Here is a 26120-nt window from a genome sequence, read left to right on the forward strand (position 1 = left end):
CTGGAAAACCCCATGGACAGAGGAGTCTGGTGACTACAGACCATCTGGGCACAAAGAGTGGGACCCAACTGAGCACACGCACTTAAAAAATAGGTGATGTGAAAAACAAAGGTTTTGAACAGACCCCTTTAAAAATTACCGGAATGGAAAAGATACTTTGAAAACTCCGTCAGCAGTTTATTCTGTGGGAGAAAATCACCCAGCAGGATGCTCTGCACACACTGGGTCCTCAGCAGTATCAGAGTCTCTTGATTTGATATGAATATTCAAAACTCATCTGCATGGTTTTCACCAAGTAAGATGAACTACTTCATATTCTTACTTTCTATTTAAAAGCATAAAACCGAACTATTTCACCACTACAGGGAGGTCTGAAATAATCTAACCAGTATGTCTAAACATGGGAGTGTCTACACATCTGAATTTGGTTTCCACATCATGAAATTCATGTGAAGTCCATGAAAACATGCTTGATAAGATTGTATCTACAGGGTAATATTAATTTTCTGACCAAAAATTGATAAGAAGTTTATTTTTGCAAGTTTAAAGATGAATGGTTACTTATTCTTCATTTAACTAAGTGCAAGACTTCATGCCTTGGATCTGGAGGGGTTAAATTTATAATTTAGAAGGTTCTTGTTTTCAGGATGACTGAACATTCGTCAGGCATTGCCATACATTCATTTTTCTAGGTCTTATCAGCTAGGTGAGCAGCTTATCTGTGAGGTTCAGAAGTTCATGCCTTCATTTCCTCAAGGTCAGAAGTGCTGGGTTAGCACGGAAGAGTAATGGCAGGGACCTGACACTGTCTCCCTGGAGGAGGAAATGGCAACCCACTCCAGGATTTTTGCCTAGAGAATCCCATGGACAGAGGAGCCAGGTGGGCTACAGTCCATGGGGCTGCAAAAACTTGGACACGACTGAGCGACTAATACTGAGAACGTCTCTGTATGTATGAATGCGTGTGCGCTGGCCTGCAGGGAGCGTTGCCTGGACAGCCACTGTAGTTCTCTGATTAACTTGCAGAGAGCAGCGGCCTCTGGCAGCCTCACGACTCTGCGGAGGACATCTTTCTCCTTTCCATAGCTCCTCTAGGAACGTTTCACCTGACACACAGCAGATGCTCTGAGTATAGCTAATCACTGGTTACCAAGCTGCCATACTCTAAGAAACCCAGGTGAAATAAAGAGAAGAAAGAGGCGGAATCTACTGACAACTGACAGACAAGATAGTCTCAGAAAACATTTTCTTAGCATCATTATCATATACCTCAATTATTTCATGCTATAAGAGGTCTACATTTACTTTAGAAAGGTCTATTATTTTTATTTTTTAAGTCTGGTGGTTCAGGTGGTAAAAAGTCTGCCTGTAGTGCGGGTTCGATCCCTGGGTCGGGAAGATCCCCTGAAGAAGGGAACGGCAACCCATTCCGGTATGTTTGCTCAAGAATTCCATGAAGAGAGCACTCTGGTGAGTTATAGTGCATAGGGTCACAAAGAGTTGGACATAACTGAGCAACTAACACTTTCACTTTCACCATTTGGAGACAAATATTATGCTGGAAATGAGGATGTCACCCTAATTCCAGGAACTTCATCTTAAGAGAGTCTTCAGGAGATGCCTAGGTGAATACTTTCAAAGCCAACAGGATCTACATATCTCTTATAATGTTTTCTTCCCATTTGTGTGAGGCTGTGGCACCAGGTTATACTAACAAAGATGATTGCACATGGGAAAGTGAGAGCTTGCTTCTATTAATATCTGAATTTATACTGCTTGGATTGGGTAAGTATAGTAAGTATAGGTATATTTGAGTTTGTGTGTGTGTGTATACTATCTATAATCTGCAATTACTAATGGTCATATTACTATACTCTTTCAAAAGGAGATCTTACTATTTAAACTGAAATTAAAAGAAACTTTTTGTAAAGCCTAAGGGAAAGAAAAAAGAATAGTTTCTGTTTGACAGAATTTCAAAATGCTTTTTTCTGTAGAGATAATCTGGCCTGGTGTTTATCTTTTTAGTTATTTCTGACCTAGGTACCAATTTCACAGTTCCATATAGACGCTAATGACTCCATTTTTGCTATTGGACAAGCTTCTTTCATTTTTATTTAAAGAAAGATTTCTATGTTTGCAGCACTTCAGGGGGCTGCTTCAAAGTCTTTGTTTTAATAACATAGGTTAACACAGTCATTTTGCTGTCAGCAGTAGTTGAACACTGTTATGCAAACACATGCTTGTCTTTAGTTCAGAAAGGGTTCTGAAAACAGTTAGCAGGAGAGCTCTTGGCTCATTTCTACGTCCACGGGAGTCTGGGTCCCATACCTCCGATCTTGGCGTTGAAAGCAATGCCCACCGTACAGTGAGAGTTGTTTGCTGCGGCGGCCACCTCTCCAGCGCAGCGGGTCCCGTGCCTGCAGGGAGAACACACACACTTTCTAAAGGAAGACACCTCATTCTCCCAACCTCAGCAAGTCCTTGCTGCCATTCAGACCTCAAAGTGGTGAAGGATGTAGCAAGCTGTGGGTGTTTCTGGAACTTCCTACCCATGTAGCACTTAGTCTGTCCATAGCAAACTTTTAGCACTTTATTCTATTTTGGGTTATATTTTTATATGCTTATTTTTTGATATCTTGCTTTCTCAACTAGAAAATCCCCTTGAAGGCTAAAATCAAATTGTATGTTTTTTTGTATTTTCTGAACTTTCAACATCCAACATGTTAACCACTCGCTGCGTAAGGCTAACAGATACCTGAAATGTGGCGAGTGTGACTGCATATTAATTTTAATTTTAGTTAAAATTAAAAACTGGTGCTCAATTATTAGAAAACTCAAGAATGTGAATATAAGAAGTACTTTGTAAATTGGAAATTTAAATACACATCAAGGATCTCCAATAAAAATTTATCATCTAAAATGGGACTGCTGTAAATACAAACAGAATTTCAAAAACCTTGAGTCAAAAGACACCATAAAATAATGTATTAGCACTTATTTTATGTCAATTACATGTCAAAATATCGTACTCAATACAATATATTATCAAAACCTATTTCACCTGTTTGTTTCCACCTTTTTCCTGCTTTACCAAGATGTGACTGACAGTAAAGTACAAAATTTTTCTGAAAGACATTTTGTTAATTCTTACCAAGATAACAGTTCTTTGATTAGAAAGACCATTTAGCTGAAAGGACTTCTCAGATCTTATCCAAGGATTGCAAAGAAGTGTCAAGTGCAAACGACAAGCTTTTTAAAAATGGCGACCTAATACAGAGTATACTGAGAATAATTCTAAGGTATGGTTGAGCCTAGAGAAAGAAGTTGAGGACTGATGACTAATGCCTGCCCTGGGTGCAGGAAGGGGGAGACAGCCATTGTGGTGTAGTTCTATGATGATGAAATCCAAAGCTCACCTTCTCTCCTACATTTTGAGAAATGAGCTAAGGAGGCCCTGAGATATAAAGAGATCTGCCAAAAATAGCTCAACAGTGACTAAAACTGAGGACCCCAAATTCTGTTTTAGTACCATTTATTTTACAGTATATTCTATGCAGTCATCACGGGATATAACTACTAAGTGCAACTATAAACAAGTTGCTGCTTACAACTGATAGGTACACATCAGTTTATACAAGAGATATACTGCTTTTACCACTTAGTAATGTCATATATCTATCTCTTTTCACACAAATATTAATCTATATATCACTTAAATGGTTACAATTATTTACAATCTTTTAAATTTCTATAAAATGGCATAAACCTATATACACATACCTATATATGTGTGTGTACACAGAAATCATAATTTTATTCCTAGAAATTTACCCATTTTTCGCTAGTATTAATGAAATATAAAAATAATAGCTTGTATATACATTTTAAATATCTTGGGATAAATTACTAGAAGTGGACTTACTGGATCAAAGAGTACAGAATATACTGTCAAAATGTCAACAGAAGATGAAAGTAGTATAACTGAACCCCATAAAAATGGCAAGACTGATAAATATTACTACAAAATACCAAATTGTTATGCATGACAAAAAGAAAAGATAGGCCATAAGCCAAGTTGGATGACAATAGGAAGAATGGAGAAAATATCTAGACAAACCTCTGTGTACATAAACCCCTATATATGAGTTTTTCAATCTTTTTCATACTTGCCAAACTGAGTTGAAAAATATTATCTCATCGTCACTTCCCTCTTTATCCCTTATGATTACGTTTGTTGCTATGCATCTTTTCAAATATTTATTAGCTATTTCTATGTCTTGCCTTGTGAATAACCTCTTCATGCTTTTTTGCCCAAATCACTCATTGCCTTTCTATCATATCTGTTATAAATATGTTTCCAAATGTTTTATTTGGAACATGAAAATCTTGTTTATGGCATTTTTAAGTTGTCACACACAATATTTAATCTTGATATACTCATAATTATCTTGCCCCCTGATACTTGGTTATACCACTTTCATCATTAGAAAAAATGATATCTTTTTTAAAAAATACTTCTTCTGGAAGCCCCAAGCTAAACTACTAATTTTCCCCTGAGCATAGCAATTACTTACTATGATTTTTTATTAGCCTCTTGTTGCATATTACTTCCTGGTGTAGGTTATTTTTATTCAAATGTCAAATTCCCTTTATGAGTTTACTGTTTTTACACTACATTGCATCTATTATTAATTAATGCAAGTTCTATAGGAGCATAAGGACATCTGTTTTTAATTCTGCCCTGGTTTATTCTTAGGCCCATGGGTTGGTTATTAAGAAGTATGACTTAAATTTTTTGAATATTTGCAGCTGTTATATTTTTTATAATCAATAACTTAATTAACTTATGATAAAATAATATAATCTTTATGAAGCAATCATTTGAATTTTGTGAGCACACAAAATGGTGAAGTATGTGATCAATTTTTATAAATGTTCTATGTGGTTGAAAAGACGTATATTTTCCAATTATTCTAGATAAGTCCATCATGTCAAGCTTGTTCATTATTTTGTGGATTTGTTAATATTCTTTGTGGTTCTATCGATTTTTATTGCCTTGAGAATGGAACTATCAATTCTTTCTAGTGAAACAAATTGTTTATGAATATGTAATAACACTTTTATGTTTCTTAAATAAAATTAAAGATATCTGGTTAGTATTTAAGTTATAAACCACTTGATCCTTTTACTTTCAAATATTCTGTTTATATTAGTTATACCTCATAAATAGAATATAATTTTTTTAAACCCTGGCAATCTTTGTTTTTGACTCAAGAGTTAGTCCATTTATATTATCTAAGTATTCATATACACATAATCATTTCTGTATTTTTCCCCTGTAATAGTTTGGATGTTATACATTCTATTATTTAGTGCTTATCCTAAGCATTTATGGATACCTAAGATCACAAAGCTACTGACACTTTTTTCAACTTTTCCCAAACAGTACAGATGTCAGAATGTTTTAAATCTGATTATCCAGCTCTTGACATGATCCTCCCAAAATTCTAGTTACACATTGGATTTTTTTTAACACTAGAAATCACCCACTACTGTTCTACTTTAAACAATCACTGTTTGTTTAGATTTACATTTCTTGCTTTGTTTTTTTTTTTCTTTTTTGGTAGCACTTATTTCCTTTTGGAATCACTGATTTCTTTCTGAAGACCATTCTATAAATGTACCCATCAGAGAGACTTTTGATAGCCTCAGAAAATGACTTTACTTTACTGCTGTTCTTAAAAACTAATTTCAATGGATATAGTTAAAATAGTAAGAACAGATACTACACTCAATCTTAGCCAAAAGGTAGAGAAGCATTTTTTCAATGGGTATAGAATTCTAGACTAATAGCACTTCAAAGATGCCATTCCACCGTTTTTTAACTTCCCTTGTTTCTGGTGAGAAGTCAGCCATCTGGCAATCTAATTCTCTGGATGCTTTTCAGATCTTTGCCTTTTCTATTCTGCAGGTTCATTAAGATATTGTATGCGTGGATTTTAAAAACCTCTTTCTTGGAATTCCTAAACCTGTAGTTTAACATTTAAATTTTCAGAAGTCTCAGCTAGTACCTTGATGTATGCCTTTATATCATTCTATGGTTCTTATCAGAATACCAATTAAGCATACATTAGACCTTTTCACACTTTTTTAATCTTTATCTCACCTTCAGGCTTCCCACATACATTACTCTCCTGACTGTGTTCTCCGTAACTTGCTCAATCCTATATTTCACTTATCCTGTGTTTAGCCATGACTAACCTGATATTTAATACATTCACTGAATTATTCTTTTCAGGTACTGAATGCTTTATTTTTGAAGTTCTTTTTTCAAATCCCCCTGGTTAATTTGAATAGTCAATTTTTCTTAAAAATGCTTTTCAATATTCGTTTCTTGATACAAATAAATTATATATAAATAATAATTCTAAGTAGGTGAATCTATTTCTGCTATTTGTGGTTTTCACTGGCTTGTCTTTACGGCAATGCTTACTCCATGCAGTTGGTGAATTGTCCATTTAGAAGATCGTGCTGTTTAGGCTTTTATCTTTAAATTCTTTGAGGATGGTATGGAAAACTCATTTAAAACTGATTTAAATTCACTTCTAACACATGCCTTGGGTCACACCAACCAGGACCTGTTCCACCAAATTAAATTTGTGGGCCATACGAGTAATGTGGATTACAGGAGCAAATTCCACAAGAACTGTGAGTTATTCTCAAAAGTAGTTATCTATTTATCCCTTTGTCCCATCTATTAACCAGGGAGAGAAAGTCAAACACATCGTTTCACTTCCCATGTAGGATTTCTTTTTCTATGTTTATTGCACTGAAGACAGTACTTCAGGGATTCCACTTTATGCAGGAAGCTTCTCTCAGCCCTTTGGACCAAAGCCTTGTCTCCTGCTATCTCTGGACTTTTAACATTCAGCTCCAGGCTGATTGGGATTGGTTAGTCACCCTGGGAAATGCCTGGTGTTGCTCATCTAGTTTATAGATTTGAGGTTTCTCAGAGAAATACCCTAGCACCCCATTAGCTCAACCATGCACTAAGAAGTTCTTCAATATTTTCCCTTGAGTTTTAGATATACTGGGGGAGGAAAGATTTAATTGAATATCTGTTCTACCATATTACTAAAAAAATAGAAGCAACTTGGTTCTGTATTTCTAAAAGTCCTGTACCTATTATGTGCATCATTCATGTACAGTGAATGTTTGTAGGTGAAGAACACAGTGAATATTTTCCTTATAAAAACAGTTCTTCTGTACAGGGCCCTACATCATGATATGTGGACTATTTTGAGAAGACAGGCAAGTTATACTCTACTGCTGACACATATATTTTAAATATCAGTTAAATCATATATTTCAGCATACTGTAATTGAGGGTCCAAATTGCAGCTCAACTGCATTTAAACAGCCCACTCTTCAGATGACAATGATCATTATTCCAAGTAAAGTACTAGTCATCTTTTTTATTTTTGTATCTTAGTTAGACTCTGTTTTGACATGGATTTTAAATAGATCATAGAACAATGGATATATCATCATGACCTATTCAAGTATGTGATCATGACTCAATTTCTTCCTTCTCCCAAAAAAACAAAGGGTGGTCAACAAAAAGTATATTCATGATGTCAGTAAATATGAAAGTCACAACACAAACAAAACTGCTTTTCAGATGCAGTTTTCTTCAGAGATGACTGAGTGTGAGCATTTAAAGTATTTTTAGCATAAGAAGAAAGACAGTAGACTTTAGTCTAGAAAACAATATACTCATTAGATTAAGCTTGGATCCACATGTACCTAATTAAAAATTTTACTATCCAAGTCGCATACAATGTTCTTTGGAAAGAAAATGAGTCACCTGTTTAACTTTCTTACATATGTTCACAATATTACAAAGAAACATATTTTCTGGGACCTCTAAAAGATAACCCAATGATGTTAATTATAAGGACATATAAATCAAGGACTTAAATTGAATAGCATCTAAAATAAAGTACATGCAGAGAAACTAGAAATTAAAGATGCATCAGTTCTCTGAATCCCTTAGGATATTCTTATGTCTGCCCTAGTAAGTGTAAAATGTTGTCTTATGGAACAGTACGGATTATGCAATTTTTACTTGAATTAAATGATTTTGGCTCTTAAGGAGCATCTTGATTTAAAAATCACACCTGTTTTTGTCCTTTCCCTTTTTCTTACTCAGAAATATAAGTTTTCTCATCTGCTACATTACCTATTCCCAACAAGAAACCACTGTAATTATAGGTCTCAAGTTTTACCTTGGCTATCTGATTGAGAAGATGGAAAATCAGATCAGAGTGCCTGTTAACTCATTTCTATGATATTGTGAACTCATACAAGTGAAGTGAGGCTAGAATATAAATTTGTGGAGTCTATTACATCTTGCTACATCGTAAAATACTGCCTTCACTCCTTTGTTTGCTTTCTCCTACTCTAGTCACACTGCTTTATAAATTTTTTTTTATTTCATATGAGTTAGTAGGGATGGAAATATTAACTCATTTGAGATTTACCATGAATCTGAAGGTAAGATGTGAACAAGCTCAGCAGTGAATCAGAAGCATCAGGACACATGCATACCATCTCTGGTTAGTGATCACTACACTGCTTGAAATTATACTTGTATGGAATCAAGTAGTGGCAAGTTGGAGAAAGACTATTTTCCATGTCTTTTCTTTCTTAGAACAAACATCTTTGGCTGTTCACAGATTCTGTCTCCAGGCTCCCGCCCCACTGTTTCTAGTCCCTTTGACATCTGATGAGTCCATTCTCCTTGGCATGTTTTGATTTTGTTTAAATCTGAGTGAAAACCTTCCATCTGAGCTTACTTCAAAAACCCCCTTGGAAAGGGACAGGAGAGCAAGAATAGTGATATGTTTGAGGTATTCTCCAATATATCATGCAGAGCCTTTCTTTCTGATTGCTTATGTAGCTCTTGATAATATTACCACTTTGCTTATATCACCCTCTCCACTTCTCAAAGTATTTTAACCTCATCTGGTTCTCACTTCAACTCTGCAAAGCAAGCAAGGCAGACACTACTTCTCTCACGGCGAGAAATGTAGTCAGTCATAGTGATTAGTAGGTGTAAACTGTGATGGGGCAATGACTAGATCTGGGTCTCCTGGGCATGGATTAATTAATGCTTTTCACTCTTGCAGCAAGACTCACAGGGGTCCATAGTCCTAAGTCTTTGAACGATGGCCAAGATTTCTTGACTTCCTTGCTACTACCCTACTTATTCTGTGAGGTAGAGGCAACTATTTCCTCGTTAGTATTGATAACAACATATTTGACAATATATTTTAGAGAATCTCCAAACTAAATTATTCAACTTGAGTTATAAGGAGCAAATGCTGAGAATCTTAAAAATGAAAACTTCAGAAGAATGGGAAATAGCTGAAAATAGATGTTCACTCTATCTCCAGCGAAAAGCTTAAGGAACATATTGGCAGCAGGGAGGGGGTGGGGGGGGGAAGGGTAAATGAAAATTTTTAGGGAGGAAAAAAACCACATAGTCAACTTTATGATGATTAGTTTTTGTGAGACTATTAAGATAATAGCTTCTGATGTGATGACAATTAAACATAGTTGCTGGGGCTTCCATAATACTAATTTTTTTTTAAATATACTAGGAAGAAATTTAGGAAAATTCATTCACCATAACTGCTATGGATTGAAAGTTTCCGTCCGTCCTATCCCAAGCCACATATGGAAACCCTAATCCCATTGTGAGGATATTTGGAGATGAGGCCTTGGGGAGACAACTCAGTAATGAATGGTAGTATCTGGATGGAATGAGTGCCTGTATAGGAAAAGACACAAGAGAACTGACTTCTCTCCCTCTGCCATGGAAGAAGGCAGCCATCTATGAGCCAAAAGCCAAATCCGCCAGCACCTTAATATCAGAATTCCCAGCCTCCAGAACTGTGAAAAATAAATGTTTGCTGTCTAAGCCACCCAGCCTACTCTGTTACAGTAGCCTGAATTAAGACAGTGAAGGGCACATAAGATATGGTTGTATTCACAGGCCTTTGATAGCCTAATATTGAAAGAAATTTAAACATGAACTTAAATTATGACAATTTTTATACCTAGCAACGCACATTATGAATCCTCCTTTTGGCTCTCAGGAGTAATATATACAATATTTGAAGAGATTAATAAAAGCATTCATCAATTGCTCCAAAGCCTAACAGATACATTGCAGGCAAGGAAAGAAAATGAAAAAATACAGCATTAGAGCATTACATAGTAACAGAATACTACTAAGAATTGGTATCAGAAATACAATATGCAAATGACTAGCAAGTATTCAAAAAAAGGTGCAGAATATTTCTCTTGGATGGTTAAAATTATTGTCAATCTGACACACACACACATGAATACACCTAAAAACTTGGAAAATATATGAATAAGGTGTGTAAATTCCATTGATGCCATTTTCCTGGCTTTGATATTTTGTTATAATTACACATGTTGCTACCACTGGGCGAATTTAGGTGAAGGATATGGGGGACCGTTACTATTTTTTAAACTCGCTGTGAGTTTATAATTACTTTAAAGTTCAAAAATCATTGTAGGTTTGAAGAATTTGTACAGTTATTTATAATACTGATTGTAATCCAAGAAGAATATTTCAGTCAGACCCTAAAATACTGAAAATAAATAAATCTCAAGTGGTCAAACTGTTTTAGAATTTTTTTTCTCACCTCTGCCATTTTCCTTCCTCCTTAACTTCCCCAGTCTAGGAACATTACTTAATCGTTGTTAAATAAATTCACTGTTAAACATACTAGCTCACGTTTAAAGGAAAGAATGAATAGCTTGGCTTATTAGAAAACCTAGTTCTTTACTTCACTTCTATTGCTTTCTCAACTATAATGTTGCATGGAATGATGAAGTACAATAAAATCCACAGCAGGTCAACTCACACACACTTCTATATATATAAAAGATAACCCTATTGTATAGCAAAGAGAACTATATTCAGTATTTTGTAACAATCTATAAGGGGAAAGAATTTGCAACACAGACACACTACATGGAGTAAAAACTTGTTTGTGTATATATATGCGGGTTTTTCGGTGGCTCAGAATGTAAAGAATCTGCCTGCAATACAGGAGACACCGGTTTGATCCCCGGGTCAGGAGGATCTCCTTGAGAAAAGAATGGCTACTCATTCCAGCATTCTTGCCTGGAGAATTCCATGACAGAGGAGCCTGGTGGGCTACAGTCCGTGGGGTTACAAAGAGTTGGATACGACTCAGGGACCAACACTTCATATGGATGTACGTGTGCGTGCGTGCATGCGTGCATGCGTGTGTGTGTGTGTGTGTGAGTCACTTTGTTGTATACCTGAAACTAACATAACATTGTAAATCAACCATTGTTTTTGTTGTTTAGTTAGTAAGTCATGTCTGACTTTTTTGTGATCCCATGGACTGGAGCCTGCCAGGCTCCCCGTCCATGGGATTTCCCAGGCAAGAATACTGGAGTGGGTTGCCATTTCCTTCTCTTGGGAATTTTCCCGGCCCAGGGATCAAACCCACATCTCCCACTTGGCAGGCAGAATCTTTACCACTGAGCCACCTGGGAAGTCCAAAAACAGAAATACTTCAATATTTTAAAAAGCCTACAGCAGGCACTTTTATACATGTGCTTGTATATAGTGGCTGACCAAGAGGCAGGCTTTTCATCAGCCTACCTCTCTTCCCACCCTTATCGTATACACCATTGAAAATGTCAAAGCTCTGGGAATGAGAGATCCCTCTGATGAACTTCATTAATCATGATGATTAAATTGGGCCCTTTTACCTGACTCCCTGGTTGATATTCTAAATTTACCCCACCATGCTTTTCAACTCATTTTTGCTTTACTGATTACTATTTTGATTTACTGATTTCCACATGTTACTTGAGCTTATTTCTATGAATTCACATTGACATGCCTGTCTATATCCCCTAGTAATTCTGTGATGCTATTCCTTCCCCACTGGAGCTATTAAGAGCCCACCACCCTGTTCTTCCAGCTCCTTAAGCTCTTATCAAAAGGTTCTGTTTGGTCTCTGAAAATTACACAAACTAGTTTTTACTCCATGTAGTCAAAGCTTTGGGAACAGTCTGATTTCATTTTTCACCACAAATGGGAGCCTGAGACATTATCTCCCTTACCCCTTGACTACAAATATTCATAAATTAGTCATTCCTGTTGATTATTTTTAGATGTGCTTTTAGTGAGCTGAGAGTCAAGTGTCTTCTCTTGAAAGTTCATAAATGTAAAAGAAAAAAAAAAAAGAAAGTTCATAAATGTGGATCTGGAGGCTCCAACTCGTCCCTGGAGCTGGAGGGACAGCATGATGCCCATCTTTTCTACTGGACATCTGTCTGCTTTACTAGGATAATTACTACCTACAATTCCAGCACAGAGAAATGTAAAGTTTCTTTTTAGGTAAGCAATGAACTCTGTCAGGAATGCTATTTTATTTTTATTTTTTTGAAAATTATTAAAGTACTTACCAAGAATTCTTTTAGTCAACAATATTACTCCCTCCCAGCTCTTCCTTCCACCCTCCTTCCATTTGCCCTTCTCCCTTTCTCAAGTCCAGATAATCTACATCCTATGTCCCAGGCATCTTCTTAACAAGGGGCATATGGAGTTGAAGTATCCAAAGTTATGGCACTCACAGTTTTGGTGGGGAAAAGTCTGAGTAAAGGATTAACAAAAGATTTTCTCCTTATCTATGGAAAAATTACTTTAAGATTCTAGCTCTATTTCCCTTGGTATCTGAAAAAGGTGGAATGTCAGCTACCAAACAACACCATTTATGGTTTAAAAAAAAAAGCACTGACCTTTAATTAGTGAGTGACCATGAACTGGGAGGTCTGTGGCCAGAACAATAAACACACGGTGAGGAGTTGTGGCTTTGGGCTTCTGAGAGAGGACACTGGAAACTGAGTGTGACCTTCCGTGTGTGGCCCTGGAAGCTCTGTTCATAGGCAACTGCAAGAAATATTGTTCCCAAGAGCATGGGGCTTCTAGGGCAACGGGCCGCTCACACTTTCCTTTCTAGCACACCAGCACTGTCTCCTGGTGTCACCTGGGTCATGGTGGGGGGACAGGGGAAGAGTAAAAAATAGTCCTGGAGCTGGTGAGCAGTCCTCCTGAAGAAACATAGCCAATACTGCCTTACAAAAACATTATATTTCTATCCATCTAATTACCACTCGTGGCCTAAAGAGTCCTGTGATTTCAATTAACCAATGAACTAAGATCACTGACAGGGGTGTTGTAAGATGTATGCAAATAATTACCAAGTATTGAGGTACACACTAATCAAGGTTTATGTATAAGGTGTTACAGAAATTTCGGCTCTAAGAGTTCTGACTTCAGGTTGGTGTTTGTGAAAATGTTTGGTATGCAGCCTAAACAACTGTCTCCTCCTTACACCTGAACTGATTTTTCCTGTAATTCTGCATCCTCGTAATTATAAGAAAATTTCATAATTAGAACTCATGAAAGCATGAAATATGAAGAATATACTGAGTGTGTATACCAGGAGACTGGAAAAAGATCTATAAAGATAATGAAAGAAATAATGACCTGTATCAAATTATAATTTTGATTTTTCTGGTCTATTTCTTTCCATACATATTTCTCTCCTACAAATGTATACTGAAAACCACTTCATATAAATATTTCTAAAGTAGCAAAAATAAGAGACCAGGATGCTAGAATGTACCTTACACAGAGACTATTTCAATTTTACCCATGGTCCTGTATATAGGCAAATTCTCATTTTATAAATATTATAATGACCTAGTGAAGTGTGTGTAATGAGACAACTCCCATTTCCTGGTTCATAATTAATTAACTTTTCTGTGTCATTCATTCAGCAAATATTTATTGAGTACCTAATACATCCTAAGGAATGTACTAGTCACTAAGGATTCAAATAGTGGGGAAAAAGCCATGATATAATGTATTTTCAATGAATTCTGTTGGCTTAGAAATCCTGAATAATAGGTAATAATTCACAAGTCTCTGTTCATTTAGCAGTAAACTATTTAACATTCTGCTTTTATTTGCTTTTGCTAAAATATTCAGGTAAAGATACCATTCAGTGTCTATACATCGTGCAATAGGCTAAAAATATTTGTTTTGCTCAAAATCTTTTAACAATTGATTGATGGAGAAATGTGATCTTATAAATATTTGACTTCAATTTGCTTGAAACTGCTTCAATATCATGAATGAACTGTCAAAACACTTTTAAAGATGTGAGTTGTACTTTGCAGGGAATAATAATCTAAAATAGATGACTATTACAGAATCCTATTTGTACAGTAGGTAAACTGTGGCCCCAAGGTCTGAGGAGCTGGGTGGTGCTTAGTCCCAGCATCCCCCTGAACTCGAGAAAGAGGTCCTAAAATATAGATAAGTAACTCAAACACCTTCTTCTCACTGGGTGATCATCACTTCAGCTCAGCTCCACCAAGCACCTGCCAGCCCTTCTGTTTATTGACAGCTATTCTTGGTTCTCTCTGTAGAGTCCATCAGAATTATTTCCTTACATATTGGAAAGTTCTCAACATTATGGAGGTATGAAACCAACAATTAAGAAATGCCTCCCTCCAAAACATATAATTTATCATAATTCCTACTTATCAGTTCAGCATTTTAGCACAGAAATAATATTTCATTTAGAAACAACATAAGGAATAGGTCTTTATTATGATGGCATTTGCATGAGTTTATGAGCAGGGGTTGGCAAACATTTTCTGTAATGGGCCAAATAGTAAATATCTCAGGCTTTATAGGGCCACATACAGTCTCTGTCATATATCCTTTTTTTTTTAACCCTTTGAAAATGTGAAAAATATTCTTAGCTAGAAAATTAACAGATTTACCTGCATTGTACAGTTTGATAAATTTCTGGTTTCTAGGTATGCAGGGTAAATACAGCCATAGCCATTTATGTCTTTTTGGTAACCAAAAACACTTGCTTCTGTGTTTTCTACCTCCACTTCCTATGATTTGATACTAATACTGAATATTTTTTAATGTAAATTCATCAACTCAATAGCTATTATGTATCATTCATATCCAACGGTTAATTTCCATTTGAAAGAATGCTTTATGTAATTTGCAGTTTAGACATCAAATCAACAAACAGTAAGGATCCCTTATTTATTTATTATTAGATAATCTCAACTAAGTTCTCATAAATTTAATTTAATTTGATTTCTCCAATAACCTTACACTGCATGTACTTTTATCCCTCTTATAGGGAAGGAAATGGAGATTGCTATGGGCTAAGTGACTTCACCGAGGTAATCCAGCCAGTTTACTGCAAAAGAACTTAAACCCAGATCTCCTGACATCAAGTCCTAGTGTTTCCACAACAGCAAATGCATAATCAATTTATGGAAAAACATGTATCTATCTTCAGGCGCACATACACTCAGCAGAACCAATAAAGTCATAATGACTTGGGACTTTTTCTGAGAGGAATGCTCACAAGTACACCTTTGAAGCTATTTGGATCACTGCCCACAGGTTCTTTTTAAATTGGGTATCATAATGATTAGGATTCCTAACTAAGCAAGTAAAAATGATATTCACAAATGATCCTACCCCTAATAAAATCACTGCAGACTCAAGCAGCCCCAGCCTTTTCAGTGCTAGAAACTTTTTATCTCTGCGTAAATATAAAATGCAAACAGTACAAGGCAAATCAAGCAAACAACTGCCTAATGAACTTGCAAAAGACACAGGATTTCATACAATCAATGAAAATAATATTCGAGAATAGCTTTAATCACTCTGAAAGCTTTTGTTGAAAGAGGATCCAGAAGAGCGAGATTTAGTAAAAATGGACCACGGCTGGTGACATGACAGTGGCTTTAAATGAGAATGATTTGTCAATAAAATGATTTCAAATGGCCCTTGGAAAAACCGATAAAGGTTTTTATAAACTGAGTCTGTTTATTACTCTACTAAAATTCAAATTTCATAATATTACATAAAAACTACAACTTTAAACATGATTCATTTTTGTTTGATGTAAGAATGGCTATAGCTGCCTGTTTTGTTAGATAATAAACTACATGTATTTTCATCATTTTAGTTTTATTGTTTAAAATAAAACACCATTTGTATCATTCATTACAAGACTCTGGCCCCAATTTAAGAGGATTCATTTGTAGCATTTTCTCCTCCCAACACACATTTATTTCAGTACTAAGTTCCTCATGCACAGCTTCTCCAAACCAGGAAGGCTATAGATTAAGTAAGAGAGTAAGGAACTTGCTCTCCTCTCTTGAGAGTGCAGAAGCAGTCACAGAGTTTGAGTCACTGCCACGTCCAGAATTGGCTTGTTATCTTGACCTTCCCTGTATATTCTATGCAAGTCTGTTTCCATAGCCTAAGTGCTTTTTTCTTGTCACTGCAATGCACAAGCTGTTTACACCAAAACAATCATGAGAAGGCTACTCCCCATGAATACAATGTGATAATAGAAAATGTCAGGCCCTAAATCACATGATCAGCAACGGTAAGATTTCCCTTGAAGTAGTCATGCAGTTTCTTAAGTTTGGGGTGAGGTTCCTATTTCCTTAGTTCACACATTACTTGCTTCGGCTTAGGTGTGAGACCACATGGGCGGACACAGGGAAGGTCTGTGGCTGGCTGTCATTACGTCTGGTTTTCTTCATTAAAATTAGACGCTGTGACACTCTTTATGTCCCACAAGAAGTGAGTTCATAGAACGCCACTGGGTGATATTTAAGAACTTCTTGGTCTAGTATCTAAACATTTTAGAATATAAAAGAAAACAGCATGGTTTATGCTACTACTAGGTTCTTTTCTAGCATTCAGATCTGTTCAACTCTTTAGACTCCAAAAAAAAAAAAAACAAGATAAAAGAAAACAATTGTATTGAGAAAGATATCTGGGGTTAAAGCATTTATTTATAGTATTCTTCATTTTCTTCCCTCCATAATAGTTCTAGAAAATGTAGTAGCTGGAGGTGACAATCTCAGAAATAGGAAATCTTTGTGGCAAAATTAACAAACATCTCAAGAGTGATCATTTTCTAACTTGTCCCCAAGCACTCCCTTTTTCAACAGATTTTTCCCCCCTTCAAGTCTCAGGTCATTGAAATCACTGAACTGTCTCCTTCCAACATTTCTGACAACATTTTCTGTTCAGTGACCATCACGGGGACAGCAGGCGGTCAACCAGGAAGGCAATCACAGGCCAGTTAAATCTCAATGAGGTAAGAAACTTTGTGAAGGGTGGAAAAGAGATTTAAACAGATTAGTTAGAAGAGGCACTCTTGGACGTGGTATGTGTTCGATAACCATCAGTCAATAGCTCAGACAATCATAAAACTGTGTCCTTTTCAAAGGGAGAAAAGCAAAATGACTTGGCAAACATTTTCTATTCCTCTCTCTCTGCCACTTTAAAATGGAAGAATTCTGGATCCTTGCTGTTAACCAAATGGCATTTACAGCTCTCAGTTGGCATGGGGCAGCTGAGAATCTAAAACGAGGAATGCTTATTCCATTTCCATTTCCATGGAAACCAGTCACCAACTGGTGAAAACAAGGTAGATCAAATTTTTGAACAAGAATGTTGAAATAATCACTGTTTTAAAACTTTTCTCTTGCCTTGGGATGGAAAGCATATTGTAATCTCAGGAACACACCAAGATGCGTGTTCACCACTGTTTTGTCATAATTCTTTTCATAATCACAGTAATGATTGTATTCGTAGGAGTTTTTTGGGTCATTATTTGAAGGACAGATTGCTGTAATTCCAAAAAATAAATCACATAATAAAATGCAAAATTAAATGACCTTTTAAGGGCTTTAAAAAAATCAAGATAACCTTATAGCAATTAAGTAAACCTAAGAATGCCTTTCAAAATTTATGATCATTGTTCCTCTTCTCCTATGTCCTCCTAGCAAATGCATGAGGAAAGAAATGTGGTAATTTCCATAGAATGGCTAGACTCTGATCAGTTTTATTGAACAGATTCAGAAGGGATATTCAATCTTTTGACACTTGACTATGAAAATCTGACTTTGAAAAGACTCTTGAAACAACCAATTGTTACAGAGTGTAGATGAACTCCCTAAGCTCTGGGATCCATTTAGTTTTTCCAAGAGAATTTCAGACTCGCACCCTCCCCTGGTCCCACTAAAATCCATATACCACTCCCACTGTTTCCACTTTTAGAATATAAACATTCCAAACTGGGTAGAAGTGATTTCCCCCTGAGAAATAGGAGGAAAAGTGTCAATGATTCATTTCATTCACAGCTACGTTGCTAAGTGTTCCTGATGATAAAACCTGTAAAGTGGTGCTAATACCCTGCATTATCACATGGGCTAGTAGGGCCTATAGTATCCTGAACATTAAGAATGCATTATCTGTAATTCTCACAGCAAACTTCAAGGAGCTATTTTTGTCTCCATTTTATATATAGGAGACAATTAAGTCCCCCAGTGGCAAAAAGACTTGTCCCAAATTATTCCTATAACCATTTAGTGTGTCTCCCCATATCAGACTTTTACATTCACAGTCACACTGCTCAGACACCCTTTCCTAATTCCAGCTTGTATTCCTAGTTCAAAAACATCACCATGTCTAATTCCTAATCTCTAGATTAAATCTAATCTCCTCATATCAGTAAAAGATAAACATAATTGGAAATGTCTGACCTCAATCATTATTATTTTTTAAGCATGAAGAACTCATGTATGATTATTATTTTTAATTTTTCAGCTAAATTCTAAATCTGAAGCTGTTCCTTAAGTTGGTCCAATTATTTCTGATTTGCTTCTTTCCAAGTTATGCTAAATATTTAAGCAGTTTGACCTTAATTTTTAAGATCAACATTGTAGTTGATAAAAGAGAAGACAATAAGAAGAAAGATTTTTAAGTGTAATGAGATGGAAAGATAGATTTTCACTAGATTTCAAATCTCTAAAGGAATTATTTCAAAAGTTCCATTAATCAGTAATAAACGTGCATGGTCTATTTTTACCATTTCATACTAAAATTACTCTGTGAAAACAATTTTTTAGGCTTATACTACTTGATTTACCTCCTTGTTTAAAGAAAAGCCAGCACATAATATCTGAAAGAAAAAAAAACTTAAATCAAAGTTTAATTAATTTATAATTTTCTGATGGCTAAGAATTAATGATCAATTGATACTAATAAACATGGCTCCACATAACTTACAATATTTTCTTTCCATGTAAATTTTACTCTGCTATTTAGAGTTGAAATGAAGCTCCTTAATTTTATCTAAGGAAAATACTAACAAGTATGCATATAAAGGGAAGATTTCCTCCTTTTACTGAAACTGTTCATTATTTATAGTCACTTGAGGCAGGAGAAGATTGAGGGCAGGAGGAAAAGGGGGTGACATAGGACGAGATGGTTGGATGGCATCATTGACTCAATGGACATGAGTTTGAGCAAACTCCAGGAGATAGTGAAAGACAGGGAAACCTGGCATGCTTGGGGTCAATGGGGTCACAAAGAGTTGGACAGGACTTAGCAACCGAACAATAAAGACAAATAGAAACAAAAACGGCTGTTAGGGCAATTTTACTCAACAACTTGGAATATTAGAATAAGGACAAATTAAAATAAATTTAAATCTTTTATTTCTGACACTGGTTTTAAATTCTTCACCACATTTCATGGTCTTTTTCCCTCTCCTGGTTTTCTCAAGGGAAAAAGGGGCAATGATCTTGCTACAGAGCAGAGAAGTAGGGAAACTCAGCTTTCAGTTGTGTTAAATTAGTAATAATCTTAATGCATATCAAGATTACACCTTAGAGTTAACAACTACAAAGCATGGCAGAATGATAATCACTTATTGCACGTCTATTATTCACCAGTGTCCAACACAAATGAAGCATGCTATTTTCAGAGAGCTGTAAAAAAATATTTAGTTAAAACTAGAGTATAATGCAATATTAGTTAAAAATAGAGGATACATTATGAATTCTTTGCACATATCTTAAGAGTTTGGACTCGGTCACAAAGGGCTTGAAGACAGAGTAAAAACATGTTCAGATTTGTAATTTAGATAAGAGGCTCTAGGAAAAATAAGAAATTTATGACTTCTCTTAACAAAAAAGAAAAAAACAAAATGGGTAAACAGGAAGATGCTTTTTATTCCAAAGCTTGCAAGGAGCTCACTAATACCAAGGCACTTCCAGCCACCACACATTCTCTTTGTAATGATCATTCCCTCTCATCAGTCATTTTCCAAGACTCAGGTCAAATGGCACAGCTCCAGAAGACTTCACTATAACGTCTACCTTCCTCCAGTGACAGCTCTTCTAAACCTTATTCCTCTGGTCTGTAGCACTGGCTTACAATGGTCTATTTGGTTCTGTATAAATAGAAGTCTTTATTTCAAATCTGATTTTAGGAGGAATGTTGTTCAGTTGCTACTGCCACTCTTTTGCCACTCCATGGACTGCAGCTCATCAGGTTCCTCTGGCCATGGGATTTCCCAGGCAAGAATACTGGAGTGGCTTGCCATTTCCTTCTCCAGGGGAGATCGAACCTGTGTCTCCTGCATTAGCAGGTGGATTCTTTACCACTGAGCCACCAGGGAAGCCTTTTAGGAGTAAACTACCAGTAAAATAGATTTTAATGAGGTTTTTAAAAAGGAGAGTGGTTTAGTTGACGGAAAGGAAATGCACCCATTCCACACAGCCTCCTGACTGACAGAGAGCCTATTAAGATTGATCAACAGGCTCCAGGCTTCCATGAAACACAAAAAACAAAGGGTCTCCAAATTGCATCTTGCCTAATAGCTTGTTTTTACTGCATCAGTTTAGTAACTGATCACTGTATTAGTTAAATGGTGGATTAAATCTTAAATTTCTACATACTCTAAGTATATCACTAGTTTGATTTTTAAGTGCTATTCTCCTAGTAAGTATTCAGAAGGTCTTTTCTGAATGAAACTGTATGTCATAATATAAGCACTAGATTCTCAAAAATAACTACAATTATTGCCATGAATTAAAAGTGTTCATTATTTATCAACACTGTATTCAAAAACAGCACCTAGTATCATGCTCCAAATTAGAGTGCATGATGTGATACAAAGAGCACACATTTGGAAGATTCACTTTCATAAGCTATGTGAACCTGCCTTGAATTTTATTTTCCTCCCCTGGAAAAACAGGGACACCGGTGTTACTTCATTTCAGTTTCTTTGCTGCAACTGAGTTAAGCAGAAAAGCAGTTTGTTCAAAAGACACAGTGAAGCTGAGAATCAGAATGGTCGGGAGCATGGAATTAACAAGATGGAGGCAAAGGATCAAGAAAAACACCTGGCTGTTCTATGAGGAAGGACCTGCTGGGAGAAAGAGGGGCTGTGGAGAAAGAACATAAGCAAGTGAGGGAGAGTTTACCTGGCCTTCTCTTTCACCAGCTTGCACATCAGCTACCGATCTTTAGCATCTAGACTACATGGCCCCTGACCAAGACTAGAGCAGGGGAGGATGAGCAAGTCACTACTGAATCTGGCAATTCTAGCCACTATACTGGAGAGCAGTCTTGGCTCTCCGTCAAGATTCAAAAGACAGAATATTCCTTACACATAAAAAACAACGCAGACACTGGGGGCCCAAACACTACCTACTACATATCTGATATGAATTTTTACAAGTCAAGTGAGAATATATGTAAAAATGCTTTGTGAACTGTAAAGTTCTAAATAAGTTATTATCCTTGGTAGATGGTGCCTCTATATTTGAGAAGATGAAATCTGAAATGTCTTGGAAGGACTAATGCCAGGTGAGGGAATCAGAAAATCTGCTCTTTTTTCTTATCTCTCTTGGAAAACATGTAATGACCCTGATGAACTCTATTTAGACTTTGCTGAGTTTATAGCTCAAGGGAAAAACAGCCAAGGTTTCTTTACGGGACAAAGTTGTTCTCCGCTCCCCCACCTAAATCACGTACCAAACTCATCAAAGCTATAGAACTGTTCACAGAAAAACCAAACAAGTAGATTGTGTATACTGGGCTTCAAAAATTATCATAATTACATAGCCGTGAATTTTCAAGTATGAACAACATGAAGTGCTTGTCCATTTATCAGCACAGGTATGCTTTTAGAGGGTATGGATCAAAACATCCTCTCAGTGTATAAAAGGATCATTCAATTTTATTTAACAACTTATCTAACAGTTACTTGGGCCTCCCTCCTCCATTCACATTGTCCTGGCTTACTACAAATACATGTGTAGGAAATCTATGTGTATTATATTCATAAAGATTTGAGAAGCTTCTGCATTTAAAAACATGTGAATTTAAGATGAGTACCATTGTTAGCAAAGTCTATTTTCTGAGCATCAGAAAAAACATTTCCCTAAAAAGAAACAAGGGAAAAACATTAACAGATATGAAGTTGTTGTGGGTATTTTGTTTCAACCAGGATGAATAAACAAGGGTTAGTAGACCTAGTTGAAATAAGTTTTACAATGGAGATTCTAACAGAAGCTCATAGAAACATTATTAGAAAATTGGATGATAATAAATGGCATCAACTGATATAAAAACAGTACATATGATCATACAGTCTGAAAGAAAGAATATCCATATAACTTGTAATGGCATACTTGAATAACTGTTCAGATTTGCATTTGAGTTACAAACATTTCAACAAATATGAATAAACACTCCTACACATGAATGAACCCCAGCAAAATGGATCTCGGCCCCATACTTCCATGTTGTAGAATGTGGTTCTACCATTATAATGCCATCAGCATTACTCTCTGTAGAGCATTTTGATACAAATTCAGCACAGTGAAAAATGAAGCCACAGTTGCTATGGCACCTCTGTGTCAGGGAGAACTACTGTCACAATAACTGGGGCCTCCATTGTCCCAAAGATGGTAATGCTTCAAAGTGCAGATGATGAGATGAGGCAAATGTATGGTTGTTCATGGAGCTACTTCTGAGATGGTCCTTCACTTGGGGATTCCTTTTGCTCCCTTTGAATTAAATTTCAGTCAAATCAAGACCTCTAATTCTTTTCCATTCAAATCCCAGTTCTTTCTCAGATGCTCCATTACCCAGTCTCCCACAGCACTCCTTCCATGATGTGTGAGATGGGTGGATAAGAGAAAGAAGAAAACAATCAAGGGTTTTTGTTTCAAATATTCCTTTCTCCTTTGAGAAGCATGAAAGGGATCTGTCCCTCCTCTAGGAAAGAATTAAACTGTATGAAAGAGTCAGCCAGTGAAATTAACAACACAAGTCACAGTTAAAACTGCTGAATCACTCAAGTTCTAGCCAGATTCACCCAGTACAAACTATATAAACTGGTGCCAAGACCAGGAGGTTGTGAGTGACAAATGTGTTCTTCTGCATAATGGCAATATAATGCCACAGCCTATGGGAAGGTTAACCAGAATTGGGGTGGGGGGGTGGCGGGGGTGGGAAGAGAGAAATCTGTGATATGAGGAGGGGAGATGTTAGAGGGTTGGGGAGAAAATAAAAGTCTATATTTGGTAATCAGGATAGGTGTGGGAGGGAGGTGATTGAGTGAGAATCAACCTCAGAAAGAGGGAAAATCAGCCAAGAGCATAAAGGTCATACAAAATCTTTAGTAGTCAGCTACTCTCAGCCCAGGATCTAGCCACAGGTACTTTATCTGCAATTCATGCAAATTTCAAATGCATTTACTAGCATATGTAAATGATATGCAGATGGTGGTAAGGATATCTAAAAATAGGAAGAGGTAAACTCTTCTAGCAAAGGTCAGTCTTTTCTGAAATTCATGAGATGGCAGCTTGTGATGAGAACATGAGGCAGAGAAAGTGGGAATTCAGGGAAATCTGGTGGAAAATCACGAGTAGTCAACTGTTTTTCTCAATTTCTTTAAGTTATTTTAGGTGTTCTATAGGCAAGATAATTCACAATTTTCCAAAGCAGGACACATCTTTCAGACTCTATGCCTGCTATACTCTAAACCTTCTCCATGCAGGAGGTTTCTGATTCCCTCTGGCTCTTATTGGTCTCAGTTTTCCCACAGAGATTCTTTCACAATCCATGTTTCCAGAGCACTCTCAAGGGCTGTCAATCATGTGTAAAAACATTGGGAAAGTGTCTCTTAGGTTATGTGATTCCAACTTCAAACAGTCCCTATATCCATACAGAGAAAATTAACTACCTGCCACCTGAGAATCAGACTAAAACTTTATCTTATTACTCTTTTATAACCCTTAATAATATTAACACAATCCATATCTGTGGCAATTTTATATAGTTTACCAAAACATTTATTTACATTAACAATATGACCAACCTGATAATTATTCAAATTTTTAAAAAGCTATTAATATATACTAGTAGAATTATTTAAGAGCAGAGACCCAAGCTCTAACTTCCACATGGCACCCTCTGATCAGACCATAGCTGAAGCCAACCTTAAAAAGAAAAACCAAAATCTATAAAGCTTTTCGGAGCATCATTTGGGTGGCCTTCATTGATTTCCACAGAATAAATGCCACTGTGAAGTCAGACCTGTACAGTCATTTTCTGTAATAAAGGATTTTTTGTTATTTGGTCAAAGTCATGTGTACATAAGGTGTTGGCAATCTTTGTGGACCAACCTCCTCTCTTCGGAGAAGCAGGGCTCTAAGCACCAGCACTTGGTAAAGCTAGGCTCTTGGTTCTTCACTGAATACAGCAGTAAGGCATTAGAAATTGCAGTTCTTTCAAGGTAGTAAACTCACTGAAGCATGTGATCAGCATAGGAATTAATTTCTCATCTACTTGACCACAGGTTAATTAACTATGCAGGTGAATAGATGGCATGGGAACAAATGAGCTCAAATTGTGATTCTGCCACATGCTGACAATAGCCACTTTACTTCACCTCTCTAGTCTCTGTCTTGGATAGTGGGTTGTTGTGAGCAGTAAATGAGAGGACCCACTGACGTGCTCACTGTATTAGCAGCTGTTTACACTGCATTCAAATGCAGCTGAGCAGCAACCCCACAGACATATAGATTATTTGTTGCTGTTTAAGTCAAACAGGGTCACAGAGATATTGACGTGGCAGGGGGAGGCTTTGCCAAGATCGCTTCTCCCCAAAGTCACAGATAAAATGAACAGCAAGGTGGAGACTGCTAACTAGGTCTCACCCAAAATCAGGACACTTTTTTCTCTATCACCTGGCCTTCTTCGGTGACCTATTCTATGAGAAGAGAAATCAGCATGTATATCCTGACCTAAGACATATTATCTACCTTTCTACCTTTTATTAAGGATTATACTTGAAAAGGTTAGCTACATGGATATTACACACACACACACACACACAGTTATTTATCTTCAGTACACTGGAACAATAGGCTTCTACTGTAATTAACTGAATTGCTAAAACAAAAAAATCATAACATCTCCTTTAGCTTGTAGAAACAAAATTCTAACTTCAGTCCCTTATCTTAGAAGGCATTTGATGTGAATAAGAAAGCAACCAATATCTAAATATTAATAATGTCTTAATATTAAAATAAGCCCTTAGTTTGCAGTTCGATTATATTTTCAGCATATTCTTCTTCAGGTATCTATACATGGAGTCAAATAAACAAAACAATAGTGTTTTTCTCCTCAGTTTGCTTCCTGCTCAGCCTGTGGACACTGGTTGATTACACATGAGTGGTGCTGGGTGCCTTCTCCACCGCTCTGTAATAATAATTCAGACAATACAGTGCTAGCACTGACCTCTCAAGGTCTCTGTGCCCTCAATTGTACATATTTCTGGATATAAGGAAACAAGAGAAACAGAAGGATCCAAGGTGGAGGTTAGAGAAGAAGATGAAAAGAGAAAGATAAATAAATATACCTGTCTGGAAACCCTGCTCAAATGCTTAATCCATTATTTAAAAAGGATACTTATCTCTTTCTCTTACTGCAATTTCCACCTGCTTTAGAGGCTTTAGGAATCTGTGAGTTTGTTTTTTAAATAAGAAATTTAAATGGAAGCCACTATCAATTATTCATGTCAATAGTGCACTGTTAAGCA

The 26120-nt window shown here is 36.4% G+C and overlaps 1 protein-coding gene and 1 pseudogene across 5 annotated transcripts in view; both read right to left on the reverse strand.

Moving 5' to 3' along the window:
- The window catches only part of PCSK5 (proprotein convertase subtilisin/kexin type 5), a 492571-nt gene that overhangs the window by 319596 nt on the left and 146855 nt on the right, over positions 1-26120 (reverse strand). For all 5 annotated transcript variants that reach the window (XM_070480332.1, XM_070480331.1, XM_070480335.1 and 2 more), the window contains exon 6: positions 2329-2417. In XM_070480332.1, coding sequence (XP_070336433.1) covers positions 2329-2417 — 89 coding nt within the window. The remainder of the gene's footprint in view (positions 1-2328; positions 2418-26120) is intronic.
- Positions 5692-5821, reverse strand: LOC139039541 (U2 spliceosomal RNA; annotated as a pseudogene).

This window comes from Odocoileus virginianus, chromosome 18 (assembly GCF_023699985.2).
Source record: "Odocoileus virginianus isolate 20LAN1187 ecotype Illinois chromosome 18, Ovbor_1.2, whole genome shotgun sequence".
Taxonomy (NCBI): domain Eukaryota; kingdom Metazoa; phylum Chordata; class Mammalia; order Artiodactyla; family Cervidae; genus Odocoileus; species Odocoileus virginianus.